Source organism: Heloderma suspectum, chromosome 1 (assembly GCF_057233095.1).
Source record: "Heloderma suspectum isolate Gila_16-S chromosome 1, 16-S_ref, whole genome shotgun sequence".
Classification (NCBI taxonomy): domain Eukaryota; kingdom Metazoa; phylum Chordata; class Lepidosauria; order Squamata; family Helodermatidae; genus Heloderma; species Heloderma suspectum.
The window spans coordinates 222,123,391-222,144,332 of NC_139458.1; the positions used below are offsets into that span (position 1 = coordinate 222,123,391).

At 40.9% G+C, this 20,942-nt stretch overlaps 1 protein-coding gene across 2 annotated transcripts in view; it reads right to left on the bottom strand.

Annotated features, from left to right (window-relative positions):
- TRPM8 (transient receptor potential cation channel subfamily M member 8) overlaps positions 1-20,942 on the bottom strand; it is a 62,595-nt gene that overhangs the window by 34,831 nt on the left and 6,822 nt on the right. The window contains exons 6-16 of one of the 2 annotated variants that reach the window (XM_084830167.1): positions 20,560-20,734; positions 17,569-17,636; positions 14,541-14,738; positions 10,015-10,117; positions 7,332-7,450; positions 6,522-6,812; positions 6,213-6,308; positions 5,167-5,296; positions 2,898-3,043; positions 1,345-1,457; positions 725-932 (exon numbers count right to left, since the gene is read on the bottom strand). In XM_084830167.1, the coding sequence (XP_084686293.1) occupies positions 725-932; positions 1,345-1,457; positions 2,898-3,043; positions 5,167-5,296; positions 6,213-6,308; positions 6,522-6,812; positions 7,332-7,450; positions 10,015-10,117; positions 14,541-14,738; positions 17,569-17,636; positions 20,560-20,734 (1,647 nt within the window). Of the gene's footprint in view, positions 1-715; positions 933-1,344; positions 1,458-2,897; positions 3,044-5,166; positions 5,297-6,212; positions 6,309-6,521; positions 6,813-7,331; positions 7,451-10,014; positions 10,118-14,540; positions 14,739-17,568; positions 17,637-20,559; positions 20,735-20,942 lie in introns of both variants that reach the window. The other variant, XM_084830161.1, reaches the window with a different exon arrangement.

Here is a 20,942-nt window from a genome sequence, read left to right on the forward strand (position 1 = left end):
TGTCTAGAAGCATTGCAAAACCAGGTATTTTGCCTTCAGCCTTATCTCTGTGATAGCATATTAACACTTTCAGGTTTTTATATCAATCTAGATCTCAACAGGGCAAACCATATGGCATGATAAAAGGAAGAGTCTAATTTGTAGTATACCACTTGCCCATGTAGATCTTTGCCAGTTTCAGAATATTGCAACACAAAGACTTTGTAGATGTAACAGACCACCACCCTAAACCATGGTTAAGGGATTTGATTTCTTAAGAATGGTTACAGATTGAAATCATGCCATAAGATTTCATGCTTGCTGTGCCCCAGCACAAGCCCTTTCTAACATGATTTCTCCCTGCCCTCCGCAAGCTGCCTATAAATGTGGTTAAGCATTTTATTGACACTGATCTTACCCTAGGATAGAGTTTTCACATCTGAACTCCTCTACAAACCCTGCAGAGCCTCATGGACTGGGACACCATGGAAGCAGTGGTAAATTCCAGCCTCACTAACTAACTAATCTAATTAAACTACACATGATCTATGTAATGGTGATCTAGATATAATTCTAATTAATTTAGTGGGACTTGATTTCCATACATATGGTTTGATTGATTGCACCAATCAAGATGCAAGGGAAAAAACATTCGATTTTAACTCTATAGAGCCTGAAACTGGAATAAAAACTCCCTGGGAAATAAAACTTTTTTTGATTTCCAAGCACTCCCTACTTGTCTCACTTCATCACAAAGCAGGATGAAGACCAGCACATAAAGGATCAGCTCTAGTATGGTGGGCTCCTTCTGGAAATCCATGAGCAGGACATAGGCAAATAGCAGGAGGAAGGCAATGTAGAAGATGACAGTCCAAGAGAAAACTACAAATGGTGAGGTGAAGAACCATGCATAGTAGAAGAACAGCTTTTTGCTCCTCTCAGTGGGCTTTTTCCTGTGCAAGAGAAATAAATAGCTTTAAATAGATTAAAACACATTCTTAAAACAAGTATGCTGGAGGGTAGATTTTAAAAAGAACAACGTAATACTATCAAATAAGAATTATGTAGCCAACACAATACTATCAGCAATGTTTTCTGAATCAATCTATCTATCCAATAGTAGGCACTAGGCCCTATGGCAGTTGCACAACTATTTTCTACATGATAATTACATTAACACTGATTATTCCTCCGTAAGTATTTTCCAAGCAGCTACATTTTCCAGGCAACTACAGCTTATCAGAGTACTTGGAGATTTCTCTGCAATGGAAGAAAATCTGGAGTAAATAAGTCTTCACATGCAACAAAAGATACAGTATTCTAAAAACAATAACACCATGATTATATTTATTTGGAAGAATTTACCTGAAGGAGATGAAGCCACAACATACTAAAGGGAAAAGGAAAAGGCACAGAATGATCTTCCAATTCTTGGTATCTCTGGAGATCTCCCCATACCATTGTTTTGAAAGAAAATTCTGAAAGACAGAAATATGAGATCACTTGGACTCTGGTTGGTGTGTCTGACCCAGTCAAACTCCCCATCCCAGCAGTATTATTCAGAGAACAACTCGGGCCCAGAGAATGCCTTGGATGTATGTGATGCAGTTCCACGCTCTGGATTGCTTTTTAAGCGTAAATTGCAGGGATGCGGGGATGTGTGGGTGGGTGGGAGCTAAGACAGACTGGAACTGTGGCAGGATTGAAGACCTCCTGGGAAACCTAAGTAAGCAGCTCTTAGTTCCTCCAAGGAAGAGCACAGAAATGTCACCTGATTAAACAAATCTCAGTTGATTAATATAAGTTTTAAAGGATTTAATTAACACCGCATAGATTTGCATATGACTAAAACAATAGCACTGAAGAATAATGCACATCTTCTTTTGTTTCAGAAGATGTATGCATGTGTAACAGGAGCCACCATCTTATGCGACAGAAGAAGGAAAGGCCTATTGTGAACTCTACTGAGCATCACCCAGCTTCAAAGCAGCAGCAGAGTCGACCACAATTAGCCATATAGTTTGTGGTCAGGTCAAGACATTTCAAATGGATTTTGCTTTGTACTCATCTTACTGATAGCCATATTTGGAAGCAATGCCCCTTCCCCTCAGTGGATCTCACTAGAATGCATGAGTTTTTTCTTCCTTCCCTAGAGCATGTAGCTTGGCTTACTCCTGGAGCCATTTGAATTCTTTTCTGAATTGCTACTTGAATCAGGCAGACACTGCTGGCATGGAGCATTCTTAGGCCTAAACGACACATCACACACAACTGCATATAACAGTAATCTGACAGGCTCTTTAAATGTGGAAAAGCCACTTCTTGTGAGGTGAGCAGGAATGGAGAGGCATAGGGGACACTTCGTCCTTTCCCTTCCTTTTGTTTTCCTGCTCTAAATCCCGCCCAAACAGCTTTTCCCAACACATGTTTTAAAAACATGTTTCCCCACTATTAAACCCCACAAGGCAAAAGCCAAGCGGGGAAGCTATTTGGATTGGCAGGCAGAGGAAGTTGGGCTAAATGACAAGAGTCTCCACTCCACGACAACAACACCAATTGGAAGTGGCTTTTCCACACTCAAAGGGCTCATTCCACATATTTGTGCGTAATATGTACTTTGGGCCTTACTGCGTGGGTCATTCATTAAGATTAATGTTATCATCTACTGTGATATAGTTCCATGGACTGCAACCAAAACATAGCATAAGTTTCTTGATACAATATTTTCCAGGAATAAAATGACCAGTAAGATGCTAAGACATTTACAGCACAATCCTATACATGTCTACTCAGAAGTGTGTCCCACTGGGTTCAGTAAGTCTTACTCCCATATAAATGAGTATAAGATTGTGGCCTTACCTAACTTCAGTGAATAAAACCTAACAATAAGTCATCTACCTAAATCTCTGCTATTTTACCTGGACTCCTGGCTGGGCAATGAATTGTTGGTCCTTTGCTTCCACAGCAAGTTCCAGACAATTGCTTCCACCCCAAGCTTCGCAGGAATAGATAAGAAGCTGTTCAGCCAGATCTTCATCACTGCTATAACATTCTGTGAACAACTCTAAAAATGGTAAAATCCACAGAGAAGCATGTCAACTGTCTTTTAACTCTGCCTGGAATGATGATCTGTATCGGCGAGCTTCCACGACTGTTCAAAACATTGTAAATAAACATCCCCAAGTTTTGAGGGAAGGGCCGCAGCTCAGTGGGAGACAATCTGCTTAGCATGCAGAAGCAGGGCTGGAACTAGGGTGGGGCGAGCAAGGCCATTTCCCCAGGTGCATGATTCAAGCCAGTGCCAAAGCCATGATGATAATAGACGCGTACACATTATTTACAAAAATAAAAATGTATTTGTTTTAATAATGCATTAGGTGATATTATTGGTAATGGTTAGTACTGGATGTTATTGAGGGGTGGGGAGACACAGTTGCTGATGTGTTGAGAAACCCCTGCGAATCAAACTTGCGCACGCAGTCACCTCCTCCCCCACCCCTGGGCTGTGAAGCAGCTTTGTGCATCACACACCTCAAAAGGGCAAAGCAAAGAACTTTGAGTAAGCAGGAAAAAAAGAGGGAGGAAGAGGAGAGGAGGAGGAAGGAAGGAAGGAGGGAAGGGATGGAGGAAAAGAAAGCAGGAGTGAGTGAGGGGAGAGAGTGTGAGAATCTATGGTCAGGAGAAAGAGAGGGAATGCTGAGAGGGCGAGGCCTGTGCCAGTTTCCACAGACACCTCGGGTGCAGCACTTGGAAATGTTTCCCACACACTCCTGCTCCTCCAACACAACTAGGCCCTGTGATCCATCCATCCAAAGAGCCCACCTTCCCTCCTGCTGTCCTTCCTCTAGTGAGGAATGGGGCCTGATGACAAATGGGAATGGGGAACAGGCAGACCACTGTTGTAGCAAACATGCCAACCACATTATAACTGGGAAATTCCAAATTCAGACATGTGAATTTCTGCTTTAGGAAGAAGCATTCAGGTGTTCCTGTAGCTACTCAAAGCTCCCCAAGGAGTCCCAAGTAATTCCATAATGATGCCTAAAATATGAATCATCTGTTTTACCAGGATATTTTCCTTTAAGTATATTATCTAAATTTTGCTCCCTTTAACTTGAGAAAAATAACTTTTTAGGCTTTTCAGTTCCAGTCAGCTAGCTATTTAAAGTAGTGATATAGCTACACAAGTATTATATATTTGGAGTGACTCTGCTCCTAGCAATTTTTAAGCCCACTGCCATGATACTATATCAGTTGTCCTACAGCCTCTCTTCATCTTCTCTTCTTGAGTGCTTCCAGACAAAGCTTTTATTATGCAATCATCCTGTCTCAAGCACAGAATTTGATGGGTGGTGGCTGTCGAGTTGACACTGGGCATCTCTACACCAACCTAAAATCATGCATTTAAAATGGGGCTTTCCGCTTCTGTTTTAAATGCAGGATCACGACTCCCCTTTTCACGTGCTTCCTTTCCCCCCACCCCCTTCCCCTTCCTTCTCCCCTGTATCTGAGTTTTCCATTATCTTTCATTGATCTCGCTCCTCTTCTTGCCGCTTTAACTCTTTTCACGAAGCGGAACACAATAGGGTAATTTGAAAGCTCATTATCTGCCATCTATTTAAAAATGGAACAAAGGGCATTTAGTGCAGGAGACTCCCTGGAGGGACACGGCATCATGTAAAGAGCCCGCAAACTTCCATGAAGGAGCAATCTCAATCGCAGGATAAAAGGTCATTGTGAAGAAAGCCATTGTCTTCCTCTCATAATCCTCCCATATTTTCCTACCATTTCTTCTGTATCTTTTCTTACCACAGAAAAGGTGAAGACAGAATGGCTGCACAATGTCTTTTTGTGCAGCCATTCTAGCACTAGGAGACTTCCATCTGGAAGCACCTCTCTTATCTCTTCTCTTCTTGCAAACTGCAACTGAAAGTCTTACCTTTGTGTCAGACATTCATTTGGGGGTCTTTACAAAGCTTCACATGCAATGAGAATTGATGGGCTACCATGGAAGATCAAATACTGGAGTTAGAGTCTCTGATGCACTGAAATTGGATATTTCTCAATTATACTAAATCAAAGCTAAATTTGAAATTTAGGTGTTGTTGATTTGCCACTTTCCCATTTATTTTTTAATATTTGCATTAGTTCCACTCCTGGGTTTGAGCCTCTTATGTCAAAACTTACCCACAGCTCTTGTCTCATACTCATTTGCCAGCTCCTCCGATTCCCCAGCGGCATTGATATCATTCTTTACCTTAGCCAAGCTTTTTAGGAGCTTGCTTGCCCCTAATGCTGCCAAAGTGCAGCCTCTAGTCTGCAAAGAGACAGAATTGCCAGGTTACAAACAGCATTACTTCTGAGTTACTGTAACTATGACATTCCAGTAATGTCAGTTCATATCCCCAAACAGCTGTGCAACTGCATAATTTAAAAGTGCGCCATTCCCTGTAGCCATATCTGAGAAATCATGTGGGTGCAACACTTCTACTTTATCTTGCAATGCTTAAATAAAGGAGTGTGAAATGTCTAGCTCCTTGAGCTGGAAGCTAAAACTTGCAGAATAAAAAGCGTGGTTGGTGACCAACATTTCCTGTTTGATTTATAAATTAGAACAGCCAAAACAACAACAACATAGGCGAGCACGCACGCAAGCTCCATCAAAAGCTTCTGTTACAAACCTCCAAGGAATGAGACTCCACAACTTTCTTTTCTTTGGCAGTTTTTATTGCTGAGTTGGCTTTAGAAAGTGTTCCTGAGATTTCACCTAAATTTACTTACCTGTAGTTTAAATCCACCAATTCTTGTCTTATTGTTCCTCTCTTCTTTCTCATCTCCCTTGAGATATTCAGGAACTATCACCCTGCCTCTTGCATTATATTAAATTATTCAAGTACAACAATACATGCGGGGGGAGCGGGGAGATCAATGCCCCCAAATTGCCACTTAATAAAAAGTCCATTGGAGCAGGGGCCCATCACTTCCCCAGTCACAGCTCTCATGCATTTAAAATGGAAAATAGCAATTTCCACACCTATAAACATTTGAAAATTAATATACTAATAGTTCAATCCTATACATATATACATAGAAGAAAATCTTGCTGAGTTCAAAGGGATGTACTCCCAGGTAAGTGTGTATCATTAAACTATATATTTTCTACCTGAGAAAAGCTGTTAGACAAACTCACTTGGAAGTTTAAAAATGTCATTCATAATGGAAATGTGACATACCTGTTCCCAAATCACTTTGGATAGTTCTTTTTTGTTTTGAAGGACTGCCCAAATAAAGAGAGCCTGCAAGGGGTGCCTTGTAATAAGAGATATATCCTGAAAATATATAAAGCAACAATAAAGCCAACATTGGGTATTAACTCCTCTCTAAACTTTGCTTTGTTTTACTTGGGACGAACAGTACAATCTTCTATGTGTGTCTACTCAAATGTATGTCCCATTGTTCAACAGGGCTTACTCCCAGGTAGGCAGGTACAGGATTGCAGCCTAAGTGTTACATCTGCTTATATGAGCTTGCACTTTACTTACCAGCAGCTGTATCTCTATGTCATCCTTGCCATTTTTGTCCTCTTTTTTTACACCTCTTCTGAAATCCTCCACCATTTTCCACACAAATGTAAGGAGAGCATCATTGTATGAGTTCTTAGCAATCTGTAGATTCTTAAACACCAGACTGCTGAAGTTGTTCGTGTAGAGCTCAGTTAGTACATCATTAGTGAGAAACTTCCTCAGATTCAAGCCATTTTCTAGAAAGAGGCGAACAAATTTTGGCCTGTCCTTCACCAGGGCTGTAAACATGACATCCTGAAGGTCAGCAGACTGGCAAGGAACAAGAAATAGCAAAATGTTTACCTTGCTTGAAAACAAAGTGCAGTAGGCAGTCTGTTATGTTTCTTTGCTGCTCCTGAATTGAACAGAAAATGCCTATTCAAAGACCGGGCAGTAGCTGCACATCACGCAAACACCCACCCACGAACTGAACTTCCTTGAGAAAGCACATCTTCATCACCTCCACTTAAAGTATATCATCATCATCATCATCATCAAGCAACATCAACATAGTATAGAGCAGCCCCTCATTTTAGAGGGTATTAAGTGACTGATGAAATCTTGTGCCCAGTTACCTTGCTCCATCCTAATGTCACCATTCCCATTCTGCTAGAAAACACAACATTGAACATACTGACTAATCACAACTGTACAACATCCAGTACAACCTTGCCCTTCCAGGTTTTCAACCATTTTTAACAGCTGGACACCTCCTCCAATGACAGTGTCAGACTTGACTTTGCCTGGTAGTTTTGTTAGGATGAAAGCAGCACAAACTGCTCTACCTACCTCCCAACGTCGATCATTAGTAAAAATCTCTTCACTAGCCAGGTCCAGCTGGTTCCATTCCAAAAGCAATTTAAGTTGCCCATTCCAGTTATCTTTATCTTGTTCATTTGTGCTGAAAGCTACAAGTGGAGAGGAAACTCTGGTTGACTAATATTAACATAACTCTCTGATTATTTTCCGATGCTCATTTCCTTTCCCATTAAGCAAAACCACATATGTTGCCTGAACCACCTCTCTCTATGGACCTGTCTAACTCTAAAGAGAAAAGTAATGCTGCCACCCAAACTGTACTTTTTGCTATATCCTGGTAGTGCAGAATCCTGCCCCCCAAACTGTGGCAGTTATACCAAAATCCATCATGTTTTCACCCCATCTGCCATATGTTTATCCTAGATGAGGAACTCTTTGTGAATGGTCACTCACCTTATTTTACTTACATTTACACTTTAATGTAAATGTCACCACCTGTAATTTTTGCATTTCATTTTTCTTTGACCTCACCATTTACATTTTTTTCTCTATACCCATCTGTTTTTATATCTGCCAGCTGAAAATAACTGTTCATGCATCTGATAACATGGTCTCTAGTCCATTTGTTAAATCTTTTAAGGTGCAACAATACTTTAAAGGTTGGTTTTCCTGCAAACAATTAACATGGCTACACCTCTGGAAAGTGTTTTCATTATTGTCACACTTGGGGTGCCCTCTGTCTGGAAGCACCCTTACGTCAACAAGGATCATATATTCTCACAACTATCAGAATTCCTTTGATAGTTCAGGGCAAAGGATTAAAATATCTCCTGTAATAGCTACACATTCTGTGACAGCTTTTATACCAAACTCATTTAAATATTTGAACTTGTACTCAACATTTCACTCTGATTCTACTCCAAAGAACAGCAGAAAACAATGGAAGAGTTACAATCTTTCTAGAATCCATCTACTTCTTTTGACTAGAGTGCCTCCTCACAATTTCTTGCATTTTCTATTATTTTCATGACTGGCTCAGTTCAGGGGAATGATGTGCCTGCTGAACCTCAACAACAAATACCCAATGCACATACAGATCTTCCAAATTCAAATGTGGATCTGAAAATCCTTAACAGAGTAATCCAATGGAGAAAGAGGGGAAAAACCTGAGATCAATTTTCTCTATCCCTTCCCATAGGATGGGGAAGTGAGGGGGTGTTTTTCCCCCTTTGTTTCCTCACTCAGGAGCATTTAAAAAAAATATGGTTTCCCTTACATTGATTCCAGTGGGAGGAGAATAAATAACTCCAGCTTCATGGCTGGTATAGATTTCCCCATGTTCTGGGGCATGTTGGGTAAATGGAAGGGCTTTGCATCCTGTGGATCCAGAGGGGTTCTTCACACGGAGCTTTTATCCTGCTGTTGAGATGGCTCTCTCTCGGAAGTTTGCGGGCTCTTTAGATAATGCTGTTACCCTCCAGGGTATCTCTCGCCATTTCCTCCAGCCTATCCCATGTTTTCCCCAAACGCAAAAAAAATGTGGTATTTTTTCCAGCCCACAGAACAGGAGCACCATGGCCTCCCTGTGAAATTCTCCAATAGCGGGAGAAACCACTCTGTCTGCCTGGCTGTGGGTGTTTGTTTTCAGTTGTTGGGGGTACCGTCAGGATGAGATTTGACAGGCGCAAGGGCAAGAATCACCTGCCGATTGCATCTCCTTCCTCTGCATTTCTCATTCGGAGGGAGAAGAGGGTAAAATGCCTCCCTGCAATGAAGGGAGACACATCTGATCCCCCACCCCACCGAGCTCAGAAGCAACGTCCTCTGTTGTTTCAGAGCACCCTATTAGGTTCAATGGGACTTACTCCCAAGCAAGTGTGCCTAGGGTTGCACACTTACAGGGTGATCTTATATCTACTCAGAAGTAAGTCCCATTGAATTCAATGGGGCTTACTCCCACATAAGTGTGCCAAGGGCTGCAGACTTACAGCACAATCTTACATTTTATATTTACTCAGAAGTAAGTCAGAGGTTTCCTGGGGGCTGTGAGAAAACAGTACAGCAGAAGTTAAGCTATGAAAACAAGACCCCCCCCCCTTTGCACACATGCCAGGGAGGGAGGGAGGCACTCCCTCACTTCAAACCATGTGGCTGCCGTGTAAAGAAGACCTTCCTAATCCTGCAAAGAAGCCAAAAAAAGCAGGAAGCTCTGGAAAGGATGTGGAGTTGGGGGGGGGGGGTTGTTTAATGTAGAAACACCCAGAGTCTCTTCTTTCATGCCCCTGGAATGCCTCCTTTTTGCCCTCTCCAATGTCGGAGCTCCAACATCAGAGAACCACCAGCTACAGACCTCCCCACAGCCTCAAAGGAGGCTTCCTAGATCAGCTCTCCCTCTCTAAGGGTAAACCCCACCCCCCATACACATAGGGAGATCTGAAAAATCCTATGGTCCTGGGATACCCTCCCAGTGACTATAGGATTGCAGCCTTCAAAAGTTAATTCATTGTTTTTGAGGCAATGAGAAAGCAGAAAGCACTAATCAAACAGTAATGCTCCGAAGGTGTTCTTTCTTTGATTTCTTTTTTTAACGAAGTGAGTTTTGAATTAATTTTATCAACTTCTACCTCAAATGCTCAAGGTAGCTTACAAAATTCATTAACAACAGAATATAAGAAATTAAATAGTGCTAGGTGACAAAACAAAAACAATATACCTTTATAAAGAGCGTATGAAATGGCATTGCTCACAATTTCATCTCCAGCTTCTTCTATTTTGATCACAGTTAGCAGATGAGGATTTTCAAGTACTTCTTTGATCTGCATAAGGAAAATCAAGGTTTAATGTATTCTGAGAGACTTCATTGTCAAGATACTATTCCTTCATTAAAGCATATCCTATCACTTAAATAGAGGTACAATTTAAATTCAACTCAAAGCTATTAACTTTGGGAACTCAAAATTATTGAGTTTGGAACTCATGTTGTTATTCTTATTAATTTATTTACTATACATTTAGCGTACATTTATCTATGTACATGGCACATCACAAAGAAGAGGTATGAAAGGTCTCTCCCCCACAGAATTGTCGTCTGAAGTAGACACAGGGAAATCACAGAGGAAGGGGCGGGGTGAACTAGACACGGGTGATCAGGAGTAAGAATATGTGATCATTTAAATTACACATATTTCGGCTTAGTTACAATAAAGTATAAGGAGTAAGGAGAGGACCCAAAGGCTTCATGGAAAAGCTGAGTTTTGAGGAGGGACTTGAAGGAAATAAGGGAGGTATTTGCACTAAGGTGTTCTAGGGGACAGTTCCAGGCTTCAGGGGCAGCATGGGGAAACAGGTAGAGCCATTTCAGGGAAAGGAGACCTCTGGATGGCTGAGCCAGTTTTACTACAGAATAAAGTTCCATTGTATCAGCTAGTTTTCTTTGCTTCCTCAAAAAAATTAAGATTGTGTAGAGATAGATGCAAACAAGTCATATCAATCTGTGAGAAAAGGCCATGTACCCCTATTGACATAATTTAAACCACATGGATAGGCTGCCCATTCTGTAAAACACTTATTTTTCCTGCTTCTCAGAAATGGTATAATGTGGGTCTGATTTCTGGATCCCAACAGTTATAAGGGAAGCAAAACGTTTCTCACGTCTTTTCCATAGTATAGCTGCTTAACAGACACAACAGAATAGCTAGAAATGAGTGCACCAAGTCTCCAATATTTGTCTATACATAGCCTGTTAGACCAGGTCTATTTCTCTAAAAATATTTCCAGTTACTGAATATATGCCACTTTATCCTTGATAATTAGCTGTCACAGTGAAAAGTTGTTTCCTTTCCTATTCAGGGTTACGTTGCTCTCATTTCCTGCTTTTAGCCACAGTTAATCCCAGTCCCACATTGCTATAGTCCAACAGGCTACTACCTCAAAGTGAGCACACTTTCCTATTTTCTGTCTAAAATATACTGCAAATGCAAACCTCTATGGATGCCACATTTGTGTATAATCTTCTTACTGACCCTTCCAGGAATGATAGCATTTCCAGGAACAGACCATAATTGGAAATGGGAAGTAATTACTATTGCAAAAGATTAAGGTAAACATTTTGGTGGGTGTGAGTCTAATGCTTAGATTATCCATGAAAGCACAAGATGTAAGAAGGCTTTTAAAAATCCATAGTAGCAAATCAAAATTGTAAGCACAATGTAAGAGAACATCATTAGCAGCACTGCGAAGCACTTCTGACAAACCATTGCTACCCTCTAAGGTTATTACAGTCAAAAGGTAATGGACCAAAAGAGAGACAATTTGATGAAGCACTGGGCCATTAATGAGAAAGCCATTTCCTCAAACTAAATGACTCCTTCATTGGGACTTAGTGCCATTCTAAAAACAGATTTTCCATGCATCCAGTTTTTCCTACCGCAATGAAGATAACAAAACCCCTGAGATGATCAAACCCAGGCCTGTACTTCCCAGCTTACCAGGGACCAATGCCCTCTGTGAGATTCCCTGCACACTACCAAACTGAAGCCCCCTCATCCACCCTATTAGTCAGGGGAGTGGAAAAGGAGTTTCTTTCCATTGTGCTGTTGAGCTTTGGAGCAAGCAGAAGCATTTCTGCCTCCTCCAAGCCCCAACACAATATGAGACGAACCCTGCCCCCTCTACCGTGTTGTCTGCCACACACAGGTGACTTGGAGGAGGGGAATAACAACCACCACCGTTTATATATAGCGTTTTCAAGTGTTCAAAGTGCTTCACGTGCATTAATAAGTTATATTCCTATTGTCCCCCCATACTGCAGATGGAGGAATGAGAATAAAAAACAGAATTGAACTAGAGACTCCCTGATTTGTAGCTCAGTCTCTAAGCCACTATGCTACACCAGCTCAGTGGCAGCCACAAATTATGGCTGGAAACCCACTGTATGGATCTTTGATTGAAGACCACTGCCTTGTGTTAGCCTGAATTTAAGTTTCATTATCTCACCCTAATGAGCCCGCACAAATAAATCATGATTCAAACAATTTAAAATGAAGAGAGAGCGAAACCATGTTTCTAAAAATCGTGCGGAGAAATCAGGAGGTCTACTGTTATAGGGAGCTGGCCATCTTGTTTTGACTCCCTTTGTCTTTACATTTCCCTCATTCATTCCCCAGTACAGCACAGGTGAATGAACTTATTGGCCACTGAGCTCATGGGCTTTCCCACTTATTTATTTGCTGGGCAATCACACAGTTCCAGTTTTTCATAAGCTACTGTACAGTTCTGGTGAAGGTTCTTCCCTCTCCCCTGTCCCAGTTCGATCCTTGAGAGTTTATTTAGGAAAGTGACACAAGAGTTCTGCAAATTCTGAAGGCCAGCCTACTTTCCTCAGCATAAACATAGAGTGTTTATTGCATGTCATGGGCAATTATTGGGTTAACTCTGGGTTATTTAACCCATAAGCAACCCAGAGTTTCTGGGTTCGCATGTCATGAAACAATTGTAACATAATTGTTAATAAAAGTAGAAATGACAAGCGCATGGGAAGCAGCACACTTATCACTTTGCTCATCCCCGGCAGCATGACACGCAAACTGGGTCAAGAGACTATAACTGCTAATTTTGCAAAAATAATATGCAGTTTAGGGCCTCATCCTTTCGGAATGATGATACACAGCATCATAAATTAAACTAATATAATGTGAGAGTATTTCACAATGTGTGTCTTTTAAAAAATATTTGCAAAAACTTTAAATGGTGCCCAAAGATGAAGACTGTAAGTCTACACCATGCAAACAAATATTTGAATGAGTCCAGAGATGTGAACAAGCTTCGTGTTCTTTACCTAGATACAATCCTATGGGGAACGTTACCGACAATCCTTTGCATGTCTATTCAGAAAGAAGTCCCACTGAGTTTAATAGGGCTTACTCCCAGTTGAATGTGTATAATATTACAGGCGGAGGCAGCAATCCTATGGCCGCAAGTCAGCGGCTAGATGGCTACAGAATATGTGGTTTTCTGGGAACCAACCTCGAAGCCCATGCTCCGAGGTCGGTTCCCAGAGAACTGACCTTTCCCCGCCTTCCGCACTGCCCTGCAGGCAGCGCAGAATGGCCTCACGCTCTGCACTCGGAAGAGGAGCATGGAGCAGCCAGAACGGGGCGTTCCAGGGGGGGCGTTCCGGGATGGGGAAGGCCGAAATGCCAGTGTGACACATCCTATGTGTTGTCCGGCAGCCTCCTCCCCTCTCCACCCTCCTGCAGCTAGACAGCTGATTTCGGCTGTTTAGCTGCAAATGCAGGGCAGAAGAAGCACGGAGGGAATGATCCCCTCCGTGCTTCTCTTGCCCTGCATTGGATAGGCAGTCGCCTCTGAGTTTGGAGACGACCGCCTATCCCCATAGGATTGCGCCCTTAGTGTAGTTATTAGGTGGAAGCTGTCAATAACTAATATATATATATAGATTCAGAGGGTGCAGTTTTAGAAGCTGTTCCATCTAGTTTATATCAATAGTGATGCTACTGAGAGGGAAAGAAAGAAGTCAAATTCATAGGGAAATTGAGTTATGCTGTAAGCAATAAAAGCCACAACACCAGCAAGTGTGACTGCTTATCAGATCACTCCCTATGCCCTTATGCCATTCTAGATGGCTTGAATGAAATTTCTTTTGCTGACATTAGCAGCTTTGTTTCAACAGAGAGCATAAACAATACATCCTAAGAACAACTCTGTTTGAGAGCTCTGGCCAATTTATGTCAATCCTTTGGAGAAATGGCCTTTTAAAAAATTTTAACACGTTATTATGGTTTTAGTGGTTTTTAGTTTTTATGGTTATTTCATACATTTTATAAGCTGTTCCAGGAATCATTTTGGATTGAAGAGCAAAATATCAAGTGCCTTAATGAAACAAACGAACAAATTAAAGCTAATGATTCCATTTTAATAAAGGTAAGATTCTGAATGCCAAGATGTCCAGTGTTTAGCAACTGTATTCAGAGCTCGCCTCCAAAACCCATTTATTGAAGGTTGGTGTTAGTTTGAGATGTGTCCTTACAAAAATCCTTCCTAATTGCACAACAAAACCTCTAATAAAACATCTCTAGCAGAATGTGGGTTCTTTCTCTTATGTCAGCAATCACAAATATCAACAACACATTCCAGCAAGTGAACTGTGGGATTTTCTTTGCATTACTACACAAAAGAATGTGCAGGGCTCATATGGACTAATAAGTAACTCTCACTCACCCATCTGATCCAGTTTTCAGTCTCCTCTTCTGTAAGTCTAGAAAGGGTACGAGGCAAGTATCTGAGCAATCTCTCTTTCACAGATGAGGAGGTAAGTGTGCCTTCTGCCTCCACTAAGCTTGCAATCACGTCTGCAATCTGACCAGAACCTTCCACCACCACACAAGGAATTTTGCTCTTGACTGCAGTGTTAATTGCCTATGGAAGAAACCATCAGGATGAATAAATGGTCACGGACACACTTCCCTTTGCATGGTGGAGCAGACATTTATGCAAAATTCTGCTTCATTTTGAATTTAGGCCATTAAGCCCGATGTTTCTTACCTCAGAACAGAATTAATTGGCATGAAAATCAGGCTTCCATCTGCGGAAGAGTTTTGTGGAGATTTTCTGTGGGCTGAATGGAGGAGGCAATCTTTGCCAATTACCAGTCCACCAAAAACCTGCTTGGGGGTTGGGGGACCCCCCATAACAATGCGGGAGATGGTTCTGAGGCTGCATAGGGAGGGGAAATTGGTGAAAATGTTTCTGCCCTCTTTTTGCCAGTGGGAACGTTCTGAGTGGAACTCTGCTCAGGGATGCTTCCACCACTGGAATAAGAAGTCTGGTTCCAACCCTTTATTAACCATCCATAATGGAAATGTTTCACTGATTTGCTTAATATTGATGTTCTTTATAGAATTCTGTATTTTTTATCCACTTGTAAGTTTATGACTTCAGAATTACAGCTTTTGATTGTGACTTATGGAGAGTCAGAACAATAGAATCAGAATTTGAAAATATCTTTCATAGCAATTAACTGTAATTATCTTTAACCTTGTCTTGTAAACAGTTTAGGATGATGGGACAAATACTCGTGTTCCCCAAAGCTGTTAGATGTATTTACCATCAGCGCTAACCATTTTGTAGGTAGAACATCAACAAGTAAACTGAATATAAATGAGTGGTACTCTTTGAACAAAAACTGACTGTGTAGTCAAGACTCAAAGCCACACAAATGTCCATTACTCTTTAGGCCACAGCATGCTAATGGGAGTAAAAATGCTCTAGTAGGAAGAGGAATAGCAAACACCACACCACACACTGGGATATAATACAAGGAAACTAAAAATGTCTTGCTTACTCTATGAACAGAGATCATATAGATCGATGATAAACTTTTATGAAAAAGAAGGGCTGTAAGGGTCTACTGCATGTTAATGTTAAGATCTATTAAGCAAGGATATTTTTCAGGGACATTTCTTGGGAATGCTTGCTGCATATATTCTATTACAGTGTTGCTACACTATAGTATTGCTCCAAATGGAACTTGAATATTTTGTTGAAGGTATTATCAGCCATGAAATATATACAGAAGAAACAACACTGACATCTAAACCAGACAGCGAAGTAGCGTAAGCTACTATTAATATAATTATCAAGAAACGTGCCTTCATTTTATAACAGTGTGTTCTAAGTATCACTATGATACTAGTGACATTTTATACTAAAGCTCTTAAATAACTGTGACTGTGCAAAGTAATTAAGAATAATAATGCAAATTTGAAATCCTGAAACTATATCAAATTAAATTAATCACACATAATTAGGAATAAATCCACTTGAGAGAATTTCTAGAATGAATTGGGTATTAAAGTACTGAAAATTAGCATTACCAATCTAGCTTCTGCCAGCAAACAGCAGACTTCTGTCTAGTACAACAAGAGTGACCAACAGCATCCTATGCGTATTTAATACGAAGGAAGTGTCACTGTGTTCAGTGGTGCTAAAGATGATTAGGATCTCAAATCTCTGATGCTGAGCACACTCACATGGAGGTAAATGTTATACAAATCAATGGGGCTTACTGCCAAATAAATGGGTCCAGTCAAGAGTAGGGTTTAGCCTTGTCATTATACCAAAAGAGTGGAGAAGTTGTGGTCTTTGCTTCAGAAACAGAAGGTGTTTGAATAAAACAAAAATCACTGCTTTCCCTGCTTCATAATAATAGTCTACACCAGAGGTAAGTGCTGGCACTGAAGTTATAGCATTGCTAGCACTGAAGTCTGTTATATATTCTGCTAATACTCAAGCTCTGAAATATGCATGCCCAGGGATTCATGATATCAAGTTAGTTTACTATAGATCAAAGTACTGTTCTCTGGGCTAACTTAAAACACAATAAATCCCCCCACCCCCAACCAATAATCATTACAGGGATGGTGGACCATACATTTGAAACAATCATAAGAGTCAGGCTGTTTTATGGAAAAGGACACTGAGGGTTGGGACTAGTCAACAAAAAATGCTGAAATGTTTCAGAGGGTGTGTGCCTATGAACAATAGTTTATGATCACTGCTACTCTGGAGTTTGATACAAGTAAACTTTTAAGAAGAGTTTAGAACAGAGCTTTTTCATTCCTCCTGCCAAGAACGTAGAAACTTCTTTTCAGGAGGAACCTGGATTATTTTTAGTACTTCTTCCTTGCCCTAGATGTTAGGTTCCTGATCTCAAAGGCTTTCTTCACACGGAGCTTTTATCCTGCGATTCAGATTGCTGCCTCATGGAAGTTTGTGGGCTCTTTACAGGACGCCGTGAACCTCCAAGACGTCTCCTGCACTATATGCCCTTTGTTCCATTTTAAATAGTTTGCAGATAATGAGCTATCAAATAACCCCATTGTGTTCCACTTGAGTTTCCTCCATGAAAAGAGGAAAAGCGGCAAGAAGAGAAGCGAGATCAATGGAAGGTAATGGAAGACTCGGATACGGGGAGGAGGAGGAAAGGGGAGGGGGTGAAAAAGGGAGTTGTTGTGATCCTGCATTTAAAATGGAAGCAGAAAGCCCCATTTTAAATGCAGAATTTTAGGCTGGTGTAGAGAAGCCCAAAGAGAAATCATTTCCAGGAACATTCGGATTTTTCATAGCCATTCTTTCTACAAAAATGAAACTGCAAATGCCAACATTCTTTCTAGCCCTAAGGGGTTGGAGATGGAGGGAGGGATGGGGGGGGGCGACCAGGGGATAGATGGGTGGGAAAGTGTCTTACTTTCAGAGTTTCTTTTCCTCCTCCTTGGGCAAAACACACGATTGGAATCTTCCCACCGTAATTAGAATCTGAAATTTAAATGCCATAACGAACAAATGTATGATTTGTAGAGCACTAAAAAATCTTTCCTCTGTTTTACCTTGCATCATTTATAATTCTCAGTCTTATCCTTTGCCCAGATTGTGTGTATTCCATTCTAGAACCTGCCAATCATCCATCCCATGAATTTTTCCATGATTAAAGGATTATCTCTTTAAAAGCACTACATTTTGCCTCATCTGATTTTATTCCTTGATTCCTATAATGCCCTTTATTAATACTACTATTTAACATTACCAATAAATGAGTAATTAATGAGCACCGCATAAACAGGAACATGAAAACAAATGTCCATATGCTCTTCACTTTCATTGATTTAAATTAATTTAAGGCGCAATCCTATCCATGTTTAGACAGAAAAAAAGTCCTACAACTCCCAGCATTCCCTCACCAGATATGGTGGCTGGGGAATGCTGGGAGTTGTAGGACTTTTTTCTGCCAAAACATGCATAGGATTGCACCCTTAACTGATTTTAAAATGGATAGTTCTCATCAAATTCCAAAATTTTTACGAATTGTTTTCCAGAACGTTTCTACAAACTGAAAATTAATGGTGGGTTTTTTTTAATGCTCTGTGCAAGAGTATTTGATGCTGTATCCTTTTAGCATTAGTCATTCTTGCCCTAAAATTAGGATAAATGTTAAAGAGGAGAAACCTAAATTCACAACTTCTACTCCATTTTCTTGATTTTTATGAGGAAAAACATACTGTAGATTATTATAAGAGAGGCATTTTGTCATTTGTTCATGTTGTGTGTGATCAACCTAATCAAAAGAGACACATTAGCAATGGGAAGAAATTTACAGAAAGAGGCAACAGAATTAGAGTTTCCAACTCATGTGCATTTGTAATACCACTGCTCAATTAGTTTTGTTGATGCATATAATTTTTCTACATAGTCTTTCTAGGGAAATAGAAAATAAATGGGGTATGAAAATATTTTCAACTCAGAAGCCATTTCCATATAAGAAGAATAATTTGTGAAGCCAGGCATGTAGAGAACTATATGGCTGCTTCACCATATGCCATCGCCATGTACTACACCGATGCATTGAACTGCTCGTTTTTGACATGGCAATTTCACCATGTGAGGTGCCTGTAACACATAGCATTTTCTTAAAACCATGTTTTTGCCACTGTCTAGAGAAAACCTCCTGCAGGCCATTTTAAATATGCTGCAAAATTTGGGGCTTTTCCATGATGCATAGTTTTTTCCCTTTCCCTGCACTTTTCCTGTTTTACTTTTACTTTGGTTTTGATTTTTACTTAATACCCAGTCTGCCAAAGAGTTTGGTGGTTAATTGAAAACTTGCTCACTATTTCATGACAAAAACAAAGAGTCTTATGGCACATTAAAAGCCACTAAATTTATCTAACATAAGAACATAAGAAGAGCCATGCTGGATCAGACCAAGGGTCCGTCTAGTCCAGCAGTCTGCTCACACAGTGACTAAACAGGTGGTTTTACATAGTACTCCCTCCCACCTAGCCAGCCACTATCTCTTCTCCTAACCCACCTTGCAGGGTCATTGGGAAGCAGAATAAGGGGGAAGAGCAACAACATGTGGGGGGAGGGAAGCAAGCCGGGTCTAATGAAGAAGTTGTCCCCCATGAAATATGTGTGGCTTCTGAGTAGGCATGCATAGGAGTGCATTGTAAGTCTACTTGGAGTAGCAGTCTTAAGGTCTCCCATCCCCTTCAGTGCATGTACTTGGAACCTCCCCCTCCCGATGACTCCACCGACTACTTCTTCTCCCTTTTGCTCACCAGTTTGATGGGCTTTTTCCATAGTACTCCCTCCTACCTAGCCAGCCACTATCTCTTCTTCTAGCCCAACTTGCAGGGTCATTGGGAAGCCAGAATAAGGGGGAAGAGCAACAACATGTGGGTGGGGAAGGGAAGCAAGCCATGTCTAATGAAGGTGTCCCCTGTGAAGCGGTCACCTTGGGGGGGGGAGCTGCTAGGGATGGCTTGGTGCATTGACTGTATACAAGTCCGTTGGTGGATTTCTTACTTCTGTAGTTGGGAACCCGGTATTCAGTATACCCTTCAAACTCAGTAGTGCAAGCAATGTCCTGCATTTAATTCCATCACACACTGACATATTTAGCAGAGAAGGACTAGCAGCGCCAGCAACCTCGGGGTAAGCCACCGAGAAGACTCTCTCTCCCTCAAAGAAAGGAGGGGACCAGCTCCCACAGCCTGCTCTCCAGATCACTAGAAGGGCTTCCGACTCCCCTCCTGCTGTGGAGGAGTGGAGGGACAGGCGGAGCCATCCATCATGTTACAGGAACCAACCATCAGGGAAGGGGAGGGGGTGTGGAGCCAGCAGCCCCCTTCTGTCCTGATTGTTCCGTGCAGCTCGGCCCAGCCATGAAAAGATATAATGCGGAGGGACGCGCTATGAGAGATGCCTGTATACAGGGCCAGTGTAAATCCCAGAAAGGATCTGGAATCAAAAGGACCAGTTTGTAGTGGGATAAAATGTCAGGTATGAAGAGAGCCTGTAAGCTCCTCAGGGTAGAAACCTGATGCTTTTGCTTATGCTGGCCTGTAAATCACCATGTATATTAATGGAGCCATATAAATATATAATAAATAATATTTCCCATGACTTCCATCCAAGAACTATATAACATTAATTCTTTGAGTTAAGTGATCTAATCAACAAAGTATTTTATCTCATATATTTCATTTATTCTTTTGCTTAGTTAATATATTTATAGATGGCCTTTCAAGCATAACATATCCCAAGGCATTTTACAATAAAAACAAATTAAAACAATTCATAATTAATACAAGTTTATTCATCCTCAAGAATTCCTTTAACATACGACACCAACCAGAATACTTAATTCCAAAGATTACCTTAACTGCAGCTAGAAACTGACCTGGAATAATGCGTTCTGAAATATATTTTTCTAACTGAGTTCGTAGCTTGGCCTCTACGGCTGGGTATCCATGAGTGCCATTATCAACCAGAATTAGATTAGTATGATTATTATCCAAACAGTACAATGGGTCCCTCTTGAGGTCATCCATGATGTAGTGTGCTGAATAATATGTCTAGAAATTACATCAAAAATTATTCAAAAATAAAGTACTCTTTTGCTCACATTGCTAAACTATTTCCTAGCATGACCCAACTTCATGTGAACATACAGTTTTTTTCTGTCCTTTCCCAGACCATTTTCCTATCAATTCCCACATTTCCCTTCTAAGGATAGGTGAGTTTCCCAAAATCCCACGTAGTACAAAATTGCTTTGTAGATGA